General features: G+C 42.1%; 2 protein-coding genes across 2 annotated transcripts; both read right to left on the bottom strand.

The window, feature by feature from the left end:
* Positions 1-1,055: 1,055 nt before the first annotated feature.
* On the bottom strand, positions 1,056-9,571 carry LOC120018536 (solute carrier family 13 member 5-like). The gene is made up of 12 exons (XM_038961756.1): positions 9,470-9,571; positions 7,999-8,127; positions 7,635-7,771; positions 6,657-6,823; positions 6,275-6,431; positions 6,029-6,151; positions 5,697-5,909; positions 4,037-4,143; positions 3,770-3,891; positions 2,787-2,948; positions 1,428-1,565; positions 1,056-1,181 (listed from the first exon to the last, which is right to left on the bottom strand). Exons 1-12 carry the CDS (start codon positions 9,569-9,571, stop codon positions 1,056-1,058), a joined length of 1,683 nt encoding a protein of 560 aa, XP_038817684.1.
* A 4,468-nt stretch (positions 9,572-14,039) lies between these two features.
* Positions 14,040-17,542, bottom strand: LOC120018187 (alpha-2-antiplasmin-like). The gene is given in 7 exon segments (XM_038961243.1): positions 14,040-14,789; positions 15,009-15,213; positions 15,507-15,649; positions 15,774-15,962; positions 16,713-16,856; positions 17,262-17,405; positions 17,408-17,542. Coding segments are annotated over 7 exon segments (1,215 nt in total). The 5' UTR covers positions 17,433-17,542; the 3' UTR covers positions 14,040-14,424.
* Positions 17,543-19,367: the final 1,825 nt, after the last annotated feature.

Below are 19,367 nucleotides of genomic sequence, written 5' to 3'. Positions count from 1 at the left end.
AACGCACCAGCATACAATGACATTCTAGTTGATTCTGTGCTTCCAACTTTGTGGCAAAAGTTTGGGGAAGGACCTTTCGTGTTTCAGCATGACAATGCCCCAGAAATGTTTTGTCGAGATCGGTGTTGAAGAACTTCACTGGTCTGTACAGAGCCCTGATCTCAACCCCATCTAACACTTTTGGGATGAATTGGAACGCCTACTGCGAGCCAGGCAGTGTGTTCAGGTGTTTACATACTTTTGGGCATGTAGTGTAGTTCAGAAGCTATTTTGTGCAAAGGAAAAGTTAATCAAAAACAGTAAACCACAAATGGATTTTAAGCAACTCTGAGTCTTGAGATATAAACAGACAAACAAATATGAGACAGAAACTACGTCTGAGAGTGAGAAGTTGAGAACATGTTCACTGACATTTACTCTTGAGGTGCTGACCTGTTGCACCCTCTACAACAACTGTGATTATTATTATTATTTGACCCTGCTGGTCATCTATGAACGTTTGAACATCTTGGCCATGTTCTGTTATAATCTCCACCCGGCACAGCCAGAAGAGGACTGGCCACCCCTCAGAGCCTGGTTCCTCTCTAGGTTTCTTTCTAGGTTCCTGCCTTTCTAGTGAGTTTTTCCTAGCCACCGTGCTTCTACATCTGCATTGCTTGCTTTTTGGGTTTTAGGCTGGGTTTCTGTACAGCACTTTGTGACATCGGCTGATGTAAAAAGGGCTTTATGAATACATTTAATTGATTTGATAGAGATAATGCTTGGGCATTTTGAATAGGACTGGACATTCTGTATAACACATTACAGCATTAAAAGTACAGTAGTGATACTTTCCACCCTTCATCATTCTTCTCTCCAGTTAAACCCATCCATCCATCGTTCTTTCCACAGGGTGATTCAAGTGTCCTTCGTAATGGAAGCTACGTGGCTTTTCTCCCAACACCCAACACACTAACACGACCAGTCACGTTGATGCCTTTCTCGGTAGAGGTCTCTAGCACATAAGGGGCCCTCCATGTGTTCCCCATGGCCTGGCCCGGGGACCCTCGGGGGCCTCACACTCCAGTAGTGTTGGCCCAGGTAGGGAAGGTGTCTAGGTGGAACATGGCCCTGCCCCAGCTATTGATGGCCAGAGTGATGCACAGGATGCCGATGATGTTCATCACTATACCTGTCCTAGCCTGGGAGCGAGAGAGGGGAGGCACAACTGGGTGTGATTTCAGGGTCTGTTAGCAATCATTCATACTGAAATCAAATGAACTATAAGACTGGACAACTGTCTCCAACTTATTAGTAAATGGCAATATAAGAAGTTTCCTAAATTGATTACGATTTGTTTGCTATTATTTATTTTTGTTAATTAATAAAAAAAGATTGACAATGCAGTAGATAATATTATCTTTGTAAAATGGTGTACTGTAACTCACCATGTCGGAAACCTTGAGGTAGCCAAATGAGAAGACGATAGCATTGGGCGGTGTGGCCACAGGTAGCATGAAGGCAAAGGAGGCACTGAGAGTACAAGGCACCATGACGTACAGAGGATTCATTCCAATGGACTGGGACTGAAATAAACACATAGACACAGACACACATCTTCAGCTGTCTGAGCCTGGGCTAAGGAGGAGACTCTTAGTGTGAGTCCCAAATGGCACTCGTTTCCCTACATAGTGCACTACTTTTGATCAGAGGCCATGCGCCCTAGTCAAAAGTAGTGCACTATATAGGGAATAGGGTTCCATTTGGGGTGCATCCCTAATGACAACACTCTAGTCTTCTGTGCAGCTTTTCTGCACCGTAATCACTGGCTCATAAGTATCTGATTTTAGTGTTTGTAATTCTAGGGTTCAAAATCGTCCATTAGGCGTGTGCAATAAAGATGCATGCTATGTTGTTTGCGATCTGAGTCAAGGCAGGCAAAATGGAAACGCACCACAGATTTCTCCAGAACGGTGTAGAATCACAATATAATAGCAGAACATAGATTAGAATGTAAGCATCTGAAGATTTGTTTAGTCTCCCCAAAAAAATTAACACGACAGTAATTCTTTTGAAAATTAATACTGGCTGAAAAAAATGTTCATGTCATAATTCTCATCCCTCTGTCATGCTCTTCCTCAACGGATATAATGGATGTTATATTATATAGTTGGATTCATTTTTGTATTAGTCTGTTACAGACACATAAAACAGCTAGACCCAAAAGCACACGTCCTAGTAATCTCTCTTTCCCAGACTTTGCTGTAAGTAGTAGTTGGTTCACTAACCCCATTTTTCTTCCTACAGTATCCTTCTCCCTCTTTCACTCACCCTTTTCCACACTGGGAGTAGTTTCAATGCTGCACTCTTATAGGGGAGACTGGTAAGTACTGTACTTCACATCAAGGAGCTACAGTATTGCAGCATTGCAAGTCGTCTACTACTACTGCTTCTGCATGTACTCTACATGTCTGAGTGTCAGAGCAGTTTACCAGACTGGACAGCTATTGTATTCCTGCTTACAGTTGTGTAGTAGCGTAGCACTGTGTAGTATTGTAGCATTGTGTAGTATTGTAGTATTGTGTAGTGATGTAGCAGTGCAGTATTGTAATATTGTAGTATTGTGTCGTATTGAAGTATTGTGTAGTGATGTACCAGTGTAGTATTGTAGTATTGTGTAGTATTGTAGTATTGTGTAGTGGTGTAGTATTGTGTAGCATTGTATATTAGTATTGTGCCGTAGTGTAGTATTGTGTAGTAGGGCTTAGTATTGTGTATTTAATACAGATTTGTGTGTTAAGTCTTACCATTGAGGCGAGGACAGGTAGGAAGAGAGTGGCAGTGGCCACGTTACTGGTGCACTCGGTGAAGATGGCGATCAGCAGACACAGGATAATAGCAATGGCCCAGGGTGGGATAGTGTGGAGGGGAGTCATCTGGTCCCCCATCCACATAGACAGACCTGACTCCTGCAGGGGCACATACATGACCATACAATGAGTCAAACAACCATGGCACTCTTCTTATGCTGTCGGATACATTACCAGACCCACATACATCTACATATGTACAGGTAACTGCCAAAACAAAGGAAATATGAGTAAATGAGGGATATAAAGTACATTGAAGGCAGGTGCTTCCACACAGGTTTGGTTCCTGAGTTAACAAGCAATTAACATTGCATTAATATGCAATATGCTCATGGTGGCCCAACGCCCTATTAAGTGTTTCCTTTATTTTGGCAGTTACCTGTACATACTGTATACAGTATGCAAAGACAGAAAGGTGGATTTTAGTGTACTCGTTTTCACTGAAGTGACTAAGTAAGCAGCTGATATGTCACCTGTGTGATCCCACATGATATGCCATATGTGTCATCGTATTTGGGAAGTGTACAGGGTGGAGCTGTGTTGACTAATCAAAAATGGCCTTTTGTCACAAAGATCCTGATGAAATGTAGGATGATTCAGTTCTCAGTGGGGATCTGACTTTTTTGGTAAAAATGTTTCTGTGGAAAGCAAACAAGGATTACACCGTACAGATATAGAATCTTAATTTGAGCCAGTTTGCTACAGCATAGAAATAATCCTGCAGCAACAGGAAATTAATTATTATGTGGATTATAATTAATGGTCATTTTAGAAGGGGTTGCTAAATTTTTTGTACAAACTTCAGAGGCCTTTTTAAACCTCAAATACACTACAAGTTTTAAATGTCCTGCATGTCAGGAAAGTTCTCCTGCAACAGGGAGATCCTACATCTGTATGTACATACTGGCCCTGTCTCTCACCTCGCTGCCCTTGGCCAGGGCGAACCCTCCCCCCAAGAGGAGAACGATGCTCCAGGGTAACTTCTTCTGGGCCACCTTCCAGGTCAGCAGAGCTGGTGTGGGGCCAGCCGGGTGCTGATGCTCTGTAGAGGGGTTAACAAATCACTGTTACAGACATGCCATTGTAATGGTCTTCAAGTCTTCATGTCCTTAGATACTAAAGTAGCATACTGAATATCAGGTACCGTGCTTGTTACATTTTATGTGTTGTTTAAAAACATGGTTTACCAGTGTCAAAGCTTTGGGACCTCCTGCAGCAGAAGCGTGGGGGCTTAGAAGGCAGGACGAAGAGAAGGACAGCGATGAACACTGCCACTGTGGCATCAGTTACATATCTGGAGGGAAGAACGGATAAAGAAAGGGTGACTATCTGTCAGCATTCAGACACACAATTCATGTTTTCTTGTGAAGTATTCAAGTATGTGGGAAGTGAGAAACATGACGATGCTCGTCGAACATCTCATCCCAAAATCATGGGCATTAACATGGAGTTGGTCCCCCGTTTGCTGCAATAACAGCCTCCACTCTTCTCGGAAGGCTTTCCACTAGATGTTGAAACATTGCTGCGGGGACTTGCTTCCATTCAGCCACAAGAGCATTAGTGAGGTCGGGCACTGTTGTTTGGCGATTAGGCCTGGCTCGGAGTCAGCGTTCCAATTCATCCCAAAAGTGTTCGAAGGAGTTGAGGTCAGGGCTCTGTGCAGGCCAGTCATGTTCTTCCACACTGATCATGACAAACCATTTCTGTACGGACCTTGCTTTGTGCACGGGGGCATTGTCATGCAGTAACAAGAAAGGGCCTTCCACCAAGTTGGAAGCACAGAATCGTCTAGAATGTCACTGTATGCTATAACGTTAAGATTTCCTTACACTGGAACTAAGGGGCCTTGCCCGAACCATGAAAAACAGCCCCAGACCATTATTCCTCTTCCACCAAACTTTACAGTTAGCACTATGCATTGGAGCAGTTAACGTTCTCCTGGCATCGGCCAAACCTAGATTCGTCCGTCAGACTCCCTGCCAGATGGTGAAGCGTGATTCATCACTCCAGAAACGCGTTTCCACTGCTCCAGAGTCCAATGGCGGCGAGCTTTCCACCACTCCAGCCGACGCTTGCATTTGCGCATGGTGATCTTAGGCTTGTGTGCGGCTGCTCTGCCATGGAAACCCATTTCATGAAGCTCCCAATGAATAGTTATTGTGCTAACGTTTCTTCCAGAGGCAGTTTGGAACTCGGTAGTGAGTGTTGCAACCGAGGACAGACAATTTTTACACGCTACGCGCTTCAACACTCACCAGTCCCGTTCTGTGAGATTGTGTGGCCTATCACTTCGCGGCTGAGCCATTGTTGCTCCTAGACGTTTCCACTTCACAATAACAGCACTTACAGTTGACTGGGGCTGCTCTAGCAATGCAGAAATTTGATGGACTTACTTGTTGGAAAGGTGGCATCCTATGACAGTGGCACGTTGAAAATCATTGAGCTCTTCAGTAAGACCATTCTACTGCCAATGTTTGTCTATGGAGATTGAATGGCTGTGGGCTTGATTTTATACACCTGTCAGCAACGGGTGTGGCTGAAACAGCCAAATCCACTAATTTGAAGCGATGTCCACATCCTTTTGCATATATAGTGTATAACTTGTCAATATAATGTTTTTGTAATGGTCTCAAGTCTTCTATGTATTGATTAGGGCTGGGTCTCAAATGGCACCATATTCCCTTTATGGCACACTACTTTAGACCAGAACAATATGGGCCCTTTATAGTGCACTGTCAAAAGCAGTGCACTATAAAGGGAATAGGATGTCATTTGGAAAGCATACTAGGCGTGTGTAATATGCTGTGCATGTACAGTGTAGTATTTATGAACAGTAGACAGCCGTACTCTGCGTCAGCGTTGAAGATGTATGTGGCCCAGCCTGCCACGAAGCCAGGATCTCTGGTGAACCACAGAACCACCAGACAACTGAACAGACCCAGCACACTCAGCTCTCCAAAAGACATGGAGCCCAGCTGACGATGCTGCTCCTTGATCACATTGTACACAGCTATCTCTTTCTCTGTCTTCACTGCCCCACAGCCCCACGTCTTCTTAAAACTGGTAATAGAGGGAGAGAAAGGGGTTGAGGCTTAAAGGGTGACTTCAGTAGTAAATTGAATTGAGTAGGATGATCTCTGACTGAAAGATAAAACATGTCCTGTTAATCTGAAACTCACTTGAATCCCATGAAGACAAACTGCAGCCAGAGCCAAGCCAGGATCAGCATCAGGATCATGTTGGGGAAAGCAAAGCCGAACCAGGACGCAAAATTGATGACATCTCCATTGTTAGGAAACAGTCTGAGGGAAACATAAAATATTATTAACATTAGCACATAAAGAAAAATATGATTTGAAAGAATCATGATTTGAAAGATGTACTGAAATACGCTGAGGACACAATCCATAGCTGAAGGTACCCACTGGTTCATCTGTCCCTTGAGCACCAGATTGGGGCCAGTCCCTGTGAGGGTGGCAGTGCCCCCGATGCTGGCTGCATAGCAGACACACAGTGTCATGCCCTTACACATCTTCTTCTTGTCTGCAGCTTCCTTACGCCGGATAGCCTCCACAAGTGGATCTAAACAGGTCACCACAACTGGACAAATAGTCCAAATAGGACCATTAACATAGCCCAAGTAGTCACAAAGCAAAGAAAACTAATTTGCATTGCACACTGCTCATACTTACGCTCCTTGATAAGCTTACTTGATAAGCCCTGAGTTCATTCAATGGATAATAACCCCTTTCAATAAACTCACAAATGAACTGTTCATGAATTTGTCCTTCTCTGCTCAGTGCTCACCATGTCCCTCTGCCTGTTTCTTTGTCTGTTTGCTGTCAGTGGGGTCCTGAGGTTGGGGGTTCTCCTCAGTACTGAGGATCACAGGCATCTCAGTCTCTGTGTAGTTGTTGAGCTGCTCCAGAACAGCCTGGACGATGGGCACCATCATGGCTGTGGTGGCTGTGTTACTGATCCACATGGACAGGAAGGCTGTCACCCCCATGAAGCCCAGCATCAGACTGGAGAGACAGGAAACCATAGACTGACATAGAGAATCATAGGAATTACAGGATCTCTATGGAGGAAACACAGGCCTCAGCAAAGAAATGTGGAATAAGAATTTTCTGTAAACCTTAACTTAAAGCATAGCATACAGGTTTAATGCTTTATAACTTGCTATAAGCAGGTATGAGCTTTTAGAAGGTCTTATAACAAGGCTTATAAAATTTTATATTCATCTACACTCTTAGAAAAAAGGGTTCCAAAAGGGTTCTTCGGCAGTCCCCATAGGAGATCCCTTTTTGGTTCCAGGTAGAACCCTTTTTGTTTCCAGTTAGAACTCTTTTGGTTTCCTTGTAGAACCTTCTGTGGAAAGGGTTCTTTAAAGGGTTCTCCTATGGGGACAGCCAAAGAACCCTTTTAGGTTCTAGATAGCACCTTTTTTTCTAAGATTGTATGCAAAAAAAAATCAAAGTCTCTCAAAGGGCTTAATACCCTCTGACACAGAGAGAGTCAAATGTTAGGTAATATTTCCACATCATGTATAATGGCAAGGTCAATACAATATAACATACCTGTAGATAGTCATAAAGATGAACTGATTTTCCTTATCTAGAGATAGATATAGTCACATACATAGCAGGGGATTTGTATTGATGGGTTAGTTAGTTAGTTAGTTAGTTAGTTAGTTAGTTAGTTAGTTAGTTAGTTAGTTAGTTAGTTAGTTAGTTAGTTAGTTAGTTAGTTAGTTAGTTAGTTAGTTAGTTGAGGGTCACTCACAGAGCGGGGCGCACCCCTACAAAGAGCAGCACTCGGAGGGCAATGCGTTTGTGCAGGTTCCAGTGCTCCACTGCCACCGCCACCATCAGTCCTCCCACAAACAACATGTTGGTGTCCTTCAGGTACTGCATACACACCTGGAAGACACACACAGATAAGTGACTCATGGGTCCACGGTGCATTTGTGTATGCACATGCAAACATCTACCAATACTGTATCTACTAAAACAATGTACAGACACCATTGCGAAGTATATTGAATGTCAGTAGGCTACTATAGTACAGTTTGATTAGTACAGTTTTATCGTAGTTTCATTTATCATGTTATTGAAAGATGTCTTCACGGCTTGCAATACAGGCTTACGTCTTTGGACTGCATGATGCCAAACATGGGGAAGAGGACAGCAGGGAGCAGGGCAGTGACAGCCAGCGGTAAGGCCTCTGTACACCAGTACACTGCCATCAGGATGATCACATAGGCACATTCTGCCTCCTGCACAACAAATACATATGATCCAACAGGTCACCAACAGGTCAGAACATCCAACACCACCACACCTGGAAATGAATACTGCTGGCTCATACAGATTAAATACCCTGCTTCTCGCAGCAGGACAATAATCCTGCAGCAACAGGAAATGTGAATTATTATCTGAATGATAATCAATGGATTTTTTTTTGTTAGGGCAAATCAAGTTTGACATTTTAAAGAGAAAATTATAAACTTTAGAAGCCTTTTCAGCCCTTGAATACACTACAATTTGCATTTCCTGCTGCTCAGGAATATTCTCTGCGACAACAGAGTGATCAAATTAAGATAGCAGAGCTGTATTGTTGTTAGGGACAGAAAAATGATATGGCACAAAATTAACATATCATCTTAATGGGATAGATTATAGCTGATTGGTACTGAGACATGTTGATTGGGGTTAAAGATCACACTGTGTTGTAATCCATGGCAGCACTTGTTTGTCTCAACTGTACACTGATCAGACCACACGTATCACTCAGCAGTCCTCTATGATGTGTGTGGGTGTGTGTGTGACAGATTAGTTGTGATAACGTTAGTATTGATTCTGATACACTGAAACTACGTACCAAGGATAAGACAAAGATAACATGCTTATAGCCCCATGTGTGATGCAGTAGTGGCAACACAAGGACAGAGTCTCAGCTTCAGAGGCAACAGGGGCTCTAGTCAAAAGTAGTGCACTATAGTGAATAGGGTGCCATTTGGGATATAACCTATGACAGGAGGATTCAGTGTAACTAGTGTTACCACGCTGGACATGACCTGCCATATAGGATTAAAACAACAGGGAGGATGGAAGGAACAGGGAGGATGGTAGCCTAATGGTTAGGAATGTTGAACCAGTAATCAAAAGCTTGCTAGTTCAAATCCTTGGGCTGAGTTGGGGAAAAATCGGTGAATGTGCCATTGACCAAGGCAGTTAACCCTACTGTAAGTCACTCTAGATAAATAAATAGATGTCTTTAAAGAAAATGGTTCAATGCTGTAACTCACAGTTCAGGCTGCATCAACAGGTGCAAGGCTGAACAAAACCTAAGTTCAATGACTAAATGTCTCTCAACCACAGAATGCAGTTAGACCTGCATCAGTACCGTGTCTAATTGAAAGTTTATGATAAATGTAATTATACAAACATCGTTCAAATATAGAAAAGTAGTCAGAAATGACCAACTCCTTTGCATTTAACAAATTAAACAATATCATTAAACAAAAATATGAAACCCGCTTACAAGACACATCAAATATATTTTCAACATAAAAACGTGTGTATAAATCTGTGCAAAACGTGTGGCAATTCACATACCTTTGTTCCAATGACTAAAGGCAGCGGGAGAAGAAGTAACGGGGAAGAGAATAGAACGATCTCATTCTTCAGATTCCGAAGGGATTTCAGAAATGCTGCCATCCTTTGACTTAAGGCGATACTGTAGCAAAGAACGTTGGAGTACTAGGGACCGGTTGTTTTGCGTCGAGCAGCTCCGGGGAGGGGAGGAAGTGAAAGAGGGAGGAACGGGGAGTCCCGCAGCAGATATTTTTTTTATTTTATTTAACATTTATTTAACTAGGCAAGTCAGTTAACAAACTTTTATTTACAATGACGGCCTACCCCGGCCCAACCCCCACTAACCCGGACGACGCTGGACCAATTGTGAACCGCCCTATGGGACTCCCGATCACGACGGTTGTGATCCATCCAAGGCTTAGGCTAGATTTAATGGTGGTGGGATCCTGAATACCTTTACTACAACTTTTTCAATATCACATCAATTAAGATTAATGACGGATTTTGTTTATCTCCGAGAGAATAAACAACGATAACAATTATGTAAGTAAGCTATGACCAGTTATCTCAATATTTATTATATAATTAAATTGAACATTTGTTTATAGCTTTTGATTATAGCTGTTTCAAATGGAACTGATTACTCAAATTCTGACAGAGAAATGAGACCCTTTACTAGCTGTACACCTCATAGATAACAACACATTTACTTGCCTAAAACGAATAATGTTTGCAATTGTACATGATTAGCCAAGAAGTGTAATGATGTTCTGTGACCATTCCCTGTGTAGTTCTCTGGGCCTGCACAGACAGCAGCAATCAGTCGTGGAAAAAGTATCCAATTGTCATACTTGAGTAAAAGTAAAGATTTCTAAATAGAAAATCACTGAAGTAAAAGTGAAAGTCATCCAGGAAAATACTACTTGAGTAAAAGTATTTGTTATATACAGTACCAGTCAAAAGTTTGGACACACCTACTCATTCAAGGGTTTTTCTTTATTTTGACTGTTTTCTACATTGTAGAATAAAATAACACCTATGGAATCATACCAAGTCCATATTATGGCAAGAACATCTCAAATAAGCAAAGAGAAACAACAGTCCATCATTACTTTAAGGTCAGTCAATCCGGAACATTTCAAGAACTTTTAAAGTTTCTTCAAGTGCAGTCGCAAAAACCATCAAGCGCTATGAAGAAATTGTCTCTCATGAGGACCGCCACAGGAAAGGAAAACCCAGAGTTACCTCTGCTGCAGAAGATATGTTCATTAGAGTTACCAGCCTCAGAAAATGCAGCCCAAATAAATGCTTCACAGAGCTCAAGTAACGGACACATCTCAACATAAACTGTTCAGAGGAGACTGCATGAATCAGGCCTTCATGGTCGAATTGCTGCAAAGAAACCACTACTAAAGGACTACAATAATAAAAATAGACTTGTTTTGGCCAAGAAACATAAGCAATGGACATTAGACCGGTGGAAATCTTTTTTTGGTTCCAACCGCCGTGTCTTTGTGAGACACAGAGTAGGTGAACGGATGATCTCCGCATGTGTGGTTCCCACCGAGAAGCATGGAGGAGGAGGAGGTGTGATGGTGCTTTGCTGGTGACAATGTCAGGGATTTATTTAGAATTTAAGGCACACTTAATCAGCTTGGCTACCACAGCATTGTGCAGCCATACGCTATCCCATCTGGTTTGCGCTTAGTGGGAATATCATTTGCTTTTCAACAGAACAATGACCCAAAACACACCTCCAGGCTGTGTAAGGGCTATTTGACCAAGAAGGAGAGTGATGGTGCTGCACCAGATGACCTGGCCTCCACAATCACCCAGCCTCAACCCAATTGAGATGATTTGGGATGAGTTGGACCGCAGAGTGAAAGAAAAGCAACCAACAAGTGCTCAGCATTTGTGGGAATTCCTTCAAGACTATTGGAAAAGCACTCCAGATGACTACCTCATGAAGCTGGTTGAGAGAATGCCAAGAGAGTGCAAAGTTGTCATCAAGGCAAAGGGTGGCTACTTTAAAGAATCTCAAATATATTTTGATTTGTTTAACACTTTTTTCGTTACTCAACTCAGCAAAAAAAGAAATGTACCTTTTTCAGGACCCTGTCTTTCAAAGATAATCTAAATTACTTCACAGATCTTTATTGTAAAGGGTTTGAGCACTGTTTCCCATGCTTGTTGAATGAACCATAAACAATTAAGGAACAAGCACCTGTGGAACGGCCGTTAAGACACTAACAGCTTACAGACAATAGGCAATTAAGGTCACAGTTATTACAACTTAGGACACTAAAGAGGCCTTTCTACTGACTCTGCAAAACACCAAAAGAAAGATTCCCAGGGTACCTGCTCATCTGTGTGAACGTGCCTTAAGCATGCTGCAAGGAGGCATGAGGACTGCAGATGTGGCCAGGGCAATAAATTGCAATGTCCCTACTGTGAGACGCCTAAGACAGCGCTACAGGGAGGCAGGACGGATAGCTGATCGTCCTCGCAATGGCAGACCACGAGTAACAACACCTGCACAGGACCGGTACATCCGAACATCACACCTGCGGGACAGGTACAGGATGGCAACAACAACTGCCCGAGTTACACCAGGAATGCACAATCCCTCCATCAGTGCTCAGACTGCCCGCAATAGGCTGAGAGAGGCTGGAATGAGGGCTTGTAGGGCTGTTGTAAGGCAGGTCCTCACCAGACATCACCGCAACAACGTCGCCTATGGGCACAAACCCACCGTCGCTGGACCAGACAGGACTGGCAAAAAGTGCTTTTCATTTACGAGTCGTGGTTTTGTCTCACCAGGGGTGAGCGTTTATCGCGTTTATCGTCGAAGGAATGAGCGTTACACCGAGGCCTGTACTCTGGAGCGGGATCGATTTGGAGGTGGAGGGTCCGTCATGGTCTGGGGCGGTGTGTCAGAGCATCATCGGATTGAGCTTGTTGTCATTGCAGGCAATCTCAACGCTGTGCGTTACAGGGAAAACATCCTCCTTCCTCATGTGGTACCCTTCCTGCAGGCTCATAATGACATGATCCTCCAGAATTACAATGCCACCAGCCATAATGCTCATTCTGTGCATAAAATCCTGCAAGACAGGAATCTGTTTCTGTTTTTCAAACTAGACACTCTAATGTACTTGTCCTCTTGCTCAGTTGTGCACCGGGGACTCCCACCCCTCTTTATATTCTGGTTGGAGCCAGTTTGCGCTGTTCTGTGAAGGGAAGAGTACACAGCGTTGTACGAGATCTTCAGTTTCTTGGCAACTTCTCGCATGGAATAGCCTTCATTTCTCAGAACAAGAATAGGCTGATGAGTTTCAGAAGAAAGGTCTTTGTTTCTGGCCATTTTGAGCCTGTAATCGAACCCACAAATGCTGATGCTCCAGATACTCAACTAGTCTAAAGGCGGACAGTTTTATTCCTTCTTTAATCAGGACAATAGTTTTTAGCTGTGCTAACGTAATTGCAAAAGAGTTTTCGAATGATCAACTAGCCTTTTAAAATGATACATTTGGATTAGCTAACACAACGTGCCATTGGAACGCAGGAGTGATGGTTGCTGATAATGGGTCTCTGTACGCCTATGTAGATATTCCATAAAATATCTGCCGTTTCCAACTACTATAGTCATTTACAACATTAACAATGTCTACAATGTATTTCTGATCGATTTTATGTTATTTTATTGTAATGGACAAAAAAAAATGTTTTTCTTTCAAAAACAAGGACATTTCTAAGTGACCCCAAACTTTTGAATTTTTTCATATTTTTTTCTCACAAAATCCATCATGATGGACTTTGAGTCTGAGGCAGATTTGTTCCTTGTGAGTTATGTGACTTTAGTTCACACAGGGTGCAGACCTTTCAAAGTTAACATTTTTAATTGTTTGTTATAGCACCACCATGGGCCCTTGGGTCTTTACCATGTTGCTAAATTGCACAATCCTGGGCCTTTAGATCGCACAGGAATTTGCATTTTTTTCACCATAATGCGTCGCTGCTTTAACCCCTTGCAATAATGAACCGGAACAAATACAGTAGGGTTTCACCAGCTTTGCTGCTGTTGAATCCCTAATTATGCCAATTTTTTTCTCACCATATAAAATCCATAGAATCCCAGGTCCTTACTAACCCTGAGCTGAATCTCAAAGGATCTTATATCGCCACCTCGTGAGTTTTTTGAATAGCTGCAGTTCAGTGATCCTTTGGTAATTTGTTTGCCTACCTGGATTTGTGTGGCATGATCTGTATTCTGAAAATACCCAATTTTAACAGTAAATAAGGGAAAAAGCTCTTTGCAATGTTTTGTGAGGAATATTGTGTAGGTTTACAATGGCATCTTTGTTGTGCCCTGGCTGAGAGCTTGACCTAAGTAACAGAAGTGCAGGACAGAGAAAGCTTGACATGAATTGACCGTTTTTTCAAACCCATTTGTTAGTTTCTTTTAATCTAGAAATAAAACAGCACTGCAGTGTTGACCTAAAGCATTGATAGGGCATGTTTGTTATTCATAAATTATGCACAAAATAAAATGTAAAATATAGGGCCAACATTTCAAAAACACCAAATAATCTCACAGGATTTAGACATGTTTAATGTCTCATCAAGTAGCGTAATAAATCCGGACACAATATTGCATTTTCATGATACATTTAATCCAAAACATCAGATAGAAATACTAGTATTTTTAATCAGCAGTAAACTTCATTAGAGAATGTGGGGCACCTCAGTGTGTTGTGTATTTAAAAGAAAAGAAAAAAAGAAAAACAACCGTTGCTTGTTTATATTTGACACACTTAGAACAATTGTTGCATTTCAATCCAGCTGACCATTTGGATAACTTGGGCTGTTGTCATGCATTGGAGTTGCTGGATTTGCTTCCTCTCTGACAGACAGCAGTGCAGTTCAAGGTCAATAGATAATGGTCTCAATCTCCCCACAGTGAATGAGGCTTCAGCTTACTTGGGTGGCCCACCAAAAGAGTGATGATAATGCTTGTCATTCTTGTCATCAATGGGGAACCGTACTTTATCTAGGTTGGCAGACCCTCCACTACTCTGCATAGCAGAAGCTCTAGGGTTAGGGTTGGTGATGATGCCCAGGAAGACTGGTGCTTGTGTCTTATCGTCCATGAGGGCAAAGAAGAAGGGCTGGTTGAGAGTAAAAGAGGGGTTGGACCGTGAGATGACCAGGCTGGTAGCTGCAGCAGCCTCTGCTCCCTCCTCAGTGATCTCCATGCTGGACTTGTGCTGCACACTGGACACCAGCAGAGGGCCCTCAGCTATGGCTGCCAGGTTGGGACTAGCAAACAACTCCCCCATACCTGAGAATAAGACAATCACACACTTAGGTATAAGAGAAAGAGTGGCAGTTCTAAAGTTTTCAAAAGACTTACAGCTTCCGGCAGTAATTTCAATTAGCGTAGAAGAATAACATGGAACAATTGTTTTAAATCTTTATCTCTCCTTCCCTTGTGCTTCAAGCCTTATTATACTCACTTCACATATTAATCTATGCTGCTGATGGATCTTCCACTACTTACCAATATTGGTCAGAGCCTCCTGCAGGTCCTGGCTGTAGTCCAGTTTGAATTTGGGCAACTTGACCTGCATGGGTCTCTCTCTGGGCAGGCGGTTGTACAGGTCAGAAATGTTGAGCTTTGCTGCGAGGGCTGACACGTTCACCTGGCCATTCATGGGCATCACTATCAGCAGGCTCATCTGATTGTTGAAGGGGAAGCGAGCCACCTGCACAGGAAGACAAGGACAATGATGAGAAATAGACGGTAATGTAGTGCAACAATTTTGTGCCTCAGGAAAGTAGGAAGGTGAATAGAGAAATTAAAGGAGAGAAATTACAAAAAGAAGACAATATGTCAAAAAAAGGAGACAAATACCATTTGGGAATCATATCTGAAATATAATATAACAGTATACAGGTACAGTATATACTACATGTAGAGAGTGATGGATGGTAAAATTATGAAAAACATAAATAGTCAAGCAGGGGGGACGGGGACAAAAGGGATTGAGAGTCTTACCTGAGCTTCCAGATCATTATCAATGAGCAGACTTAAGGGGTATTTGGGCCCCATCATCATGTCAACGTTGACCATGTGCTTGTCGTCAATGTAGAAGACATCTTTGGAGGTAAATCGTGGGTCAAAGCGAGCCTTCCATTCTCCTATTTTGGCCAATGGGTGATTATGGAGATATTAGGAAGAAAAAAAACATTTAAGGACAGACAGACTGATAATGCCAGGCAGGAAATAGAATTGTGAATTTAGTAGATAGATACTATGACAAACCTTTGAAATGGACAGCATTGATGAGCATGAGAAGCAGATTGGGCGGCAGACTGGTCAGGAAGTCAGTCACTTTTCCATTTGTGGCCCTCTCTACCCACTCGTTGACCTCAGCCAGCCCTTCCAAAGTCACTGGCTCTGAGTCATATACATCCTGAGACTGATGAATAAACTCTGGTTTGGGCTCAAACCCTGAAACAGACATCAAAAGACTCAGACATAATCATAATGTTATCGTGAAGTCATAAAGTCAGTAACACATCAGTACTTTCTTATTTAAATCTGGCCATTTAGAGTATTGTTTCATTCAATGTCACTTGTTTGAACTTCTGAACACTCAATCATAACATGTGTCTATTGTCATTAGCTTCCTTCCATTTCCAGGTCCGTTTCCTTTATGTTCCATCAACTCTTACTCAAGTAACCAGTGAAGGGTTGGGGTCAGTAACATTTCAACTCCCTTTCATGCAGTCAAATGACCAAATTGCCCTCATGGGTGGAATGTTATTCATATTTTTCACAATTTCATAATTAATAAACATGATTTTAAACGTTGAAAATCCGATCTTTCTTTGTCAAATGATTTTGTTATATTTCAGTCTTCTGTGATGTATATAAACTGTAATATTGGGAAGTAAACTCAAAATTCACTACATTTCAACTCTATATCTGACATGGTACAGGTGTCTTCTTTTCTTTAAGCCCATAAATGTGTGTGAGGTGTATACTTTTGTTTCAAAGTAGATTTGTTTAAGACTACCAAGAAACACTGTGTGACCCTGATTTAGCCCACTGCAGTAAAAGGTTAAGAAAATAATCAAATTCCAATGGTTCCTCTATGAAAAGCATTGAAGAGAATTGGAAATTGAATTTCAGTATACTTCATGAACTAACTGGAATGTAAATGGAATTGACCCCAACCCTGAAGCAGAAAGCACTGACCTGGTTGCAGGTAGAGGCGTGTGGCCACTTGCAGGTCGCTCTTGCGGAGGCGTTCCAGGAAGTAGTGTAGAGACATGTGGTAGCAGGGCAGAGTGTCTCCATGGAGATGGTGCATGAGCAGCTCCTCTGTCTCATTCATGGCTCCTAAGATACATAAATAGACATGATGATGATGATGTAACATGCTGCAGCTTATTGATAGTGTTATTGATTATTGGACTGCAATGTTGAGGCACAGGCATTTAGCTGCACATTTTATTCCTGCTGTTATCTGTACATGTGACAAATACAATTTGATTTGAGCTCTTAACATTTACAACAAACAAGTACCTATTCAATTAGGTTATGTTGAGTCTAAACGTGTCCTATGGTCAAAAGTAGGGCACTATATAGGGAATAGGGTGCTATTTGGGACATAGGCTAAGAGGTTGTGATGCTGGTACTGTAAACCATGCCAAGTACAGTTGATACTGAAAGAGCATAGATACCTACATTCCTAAAACGTTTTAATCACTCCTAAAAAAACACCAAAAACAGAACATGTCATACCCAGAGCCAGCTGGGAGAGTGCCAGGGATATGCTGAGGGGAGATATAATGACATTAGGCTGCTCAGGCCCTGTTTTCATCTGGCCCAATAGCTTCATGCCCAGCCTCTGGATGGCACCAGCTAAGGCCTGCCTGGATTTTGGCCTGCGAGCCTGGGCCCTACAACCCCCATCCTGCCCCTGATTATCCTCCTCAGATGAGCCCCCGCCCAAGGCACTGGCCGTCACAAGGGGATGAGCGATGCTCATATATGAGGTGGGACTTGTGTTTTGAGGCTCCTGTGTACTGGGTGCAGAAGTCCCTGATTCCTGGAAAAGTGGATTGTGTGGGGTTAAGAGAATGTAGAGTGAAAAGGCACGTGGATGGTATGCGAGCTGTGCATTCTGCTTTGGCAACAGACCTCTTTAGGGTGGCTGGGCATCAATGGGATGAGAGGGACCAGAGGGATTGGAGCATTATTTGACACCTCTCCATTCTGCTTGAAGGGAAAAACAGGGATATGAGAATGCACATCATTCAGAAAAAGTAGTCACGATTGATGTCGATGATTAATTTCAGTGCTTTACAGTTAGCCCTTGTCTGCAGACACAGAACAACAGGAGTGATAGTAGACGAAGGTCCATGTCCATGAACAGCCAGCCTGAAACAACAGAGGGTAACAAGCTATTACTCAATGAGACTGGCCCACTCAATGCCTGTCAATGGAATGAATGACAGGTGAAGGACGACAGGAAACTGACATTTATGCTCGATAATCCAGTCTTTCGCAATGACAAACGCAAAACAGTTCTATCAACTTCTTTAGCATGGTACAGCAGTGTATCTCATTTGAAAATAGAAAACATTACAAAACAAACTTTTCCCTGGAAGAAAACATGTATGTCCTGAGGTATATCATACAAAACATTCTCACCAGTATAGTTTTTTATTTTCTTACTTAATTTGTGAGGCACATTTAGAAGTCTATAATTCCGTCTCTCCCTCTAGCCTCCCTCTCTGTATGGCAACTACATTCTTAATTTAAAAAGAACACCTGAAAGATAGTGACCAGGTACAAACAGTAACATTTTGGGCTCTCTTGCTCTGGTAAATCTGGTTAGCAAGTCCAGCAGCTGGTACCACCAGCTAGCTATACTATCTGTATCTACATAATGGCAAGCCTTGCCACAAGTACACATTGAGAGGAAACACTTTAATATTTTATGACCAGGGACATTAAAACCACTTGCTATTTCTTCATAACAGACCAAAAACAGGAAAACAACATTTAAAAAACAGTTTGCAATTAAATGGAAAGTTTGGTGACATTTGGTTTAAATGAACACACATAATCAAAGGGCAACCTCAAGTGTTATACTATTACTATAATTATAAGTATACTATATATTTACTATTAGGCCTACTACTATTACACTGAGGCAAAGGTTTAGCTGAAACCTTATGACTTGTATAAATGAAAGTGTAAGTCAATGAAATCATAAGCCATATCATAAATTCCCAAATGTCCGTTCTTACCTTGACAAAATTAAGATGGGAAACCTGCTATCCTGTCTAAAGAGACACACACACACTGAATGTGTAATAGCAGAATTCTTCCTTTGCAAAAGACTAGGAGTTGCTCAGCAGTCTGTTAAATTTCAACTTTTATTGATCTGTGCTTCATATATGTCACTACCTGTTTGTAAATGTAAATATTGAGACCGATTCAGGGGTCAAACAGTGAGCCTGACAGCCTGAAACTTGAAGCAACTCCAAACCTGGTATTAAGCAACTCCAAACCTGGTATTAAGCAACTCCAAACCTGACAAAATTGGCATTAGACTGATTGGATGGGTAGAAACTGAACGTAGATACACTGCATAATAGACAAAACGTTTTACCACTCAACAATAAACAGTAGGTGGTATCTACCAGATCACATGACTGCAGCTGTGCTGACAGACATTTTTCTAAAAAACATCAGGAGGGGACTTGGTCCAATAAGAACCCTAAATATTGCGCTCTCTGAGTTGCTTGCAACAGAGAGGAGAATAGGAGAGGAGGATTTGGTGAGGACTGACATTATACAAACATTTCTGACTCATGTAAAAACCTGAAACAAGCACAT

This window comes from Salvelinus namaycush, chromosome 23, assembly GCF_016432855.1.
Source record: "Salvelinus namaycush isolate Seneca chromosome 23, SaNama_1.0, whole genome shotgun sequence".
NCBI classification, from domain to species: domain Eukaryota; kingdom Metazoa; phylum Chordata; class Actinopteri; order Salmoniformes; family Salmonidae; genus Salvelinus; species Salvelinus namaycush.
The sequence above is the reverse complement of the archived record's forward strand: the minus strand, read 5'-3'. Positions and strand labels throughout refer to the sequence as shown.

Excerpts from the sequence above, each read along its gene's own strand:
- LOC120018536 (XM_038961756.1), bottom strand. The coding sequence starts at position 9,571 with ATGGCAGCATTTCTGAAATCCCTTCGGAATCTGAAGAATGAGATCGTT. Across the intron at positions 2,949-3,769 it reads CCCTGGCCAAGGGCAGCGAG|GAGTCAGGTCTGTCTATGTG; the intron begins GTGAGAGACAGG and ends GTGCCCCTGCAG. Across the intron at positions 1,182-1,427 it reads ACCTCAAGGTTTCCGACATG|GCTAGGACAGGTATAGTGAT; the intron begins GTGAGTTACAGT and ends TCTCGCTCCCAG.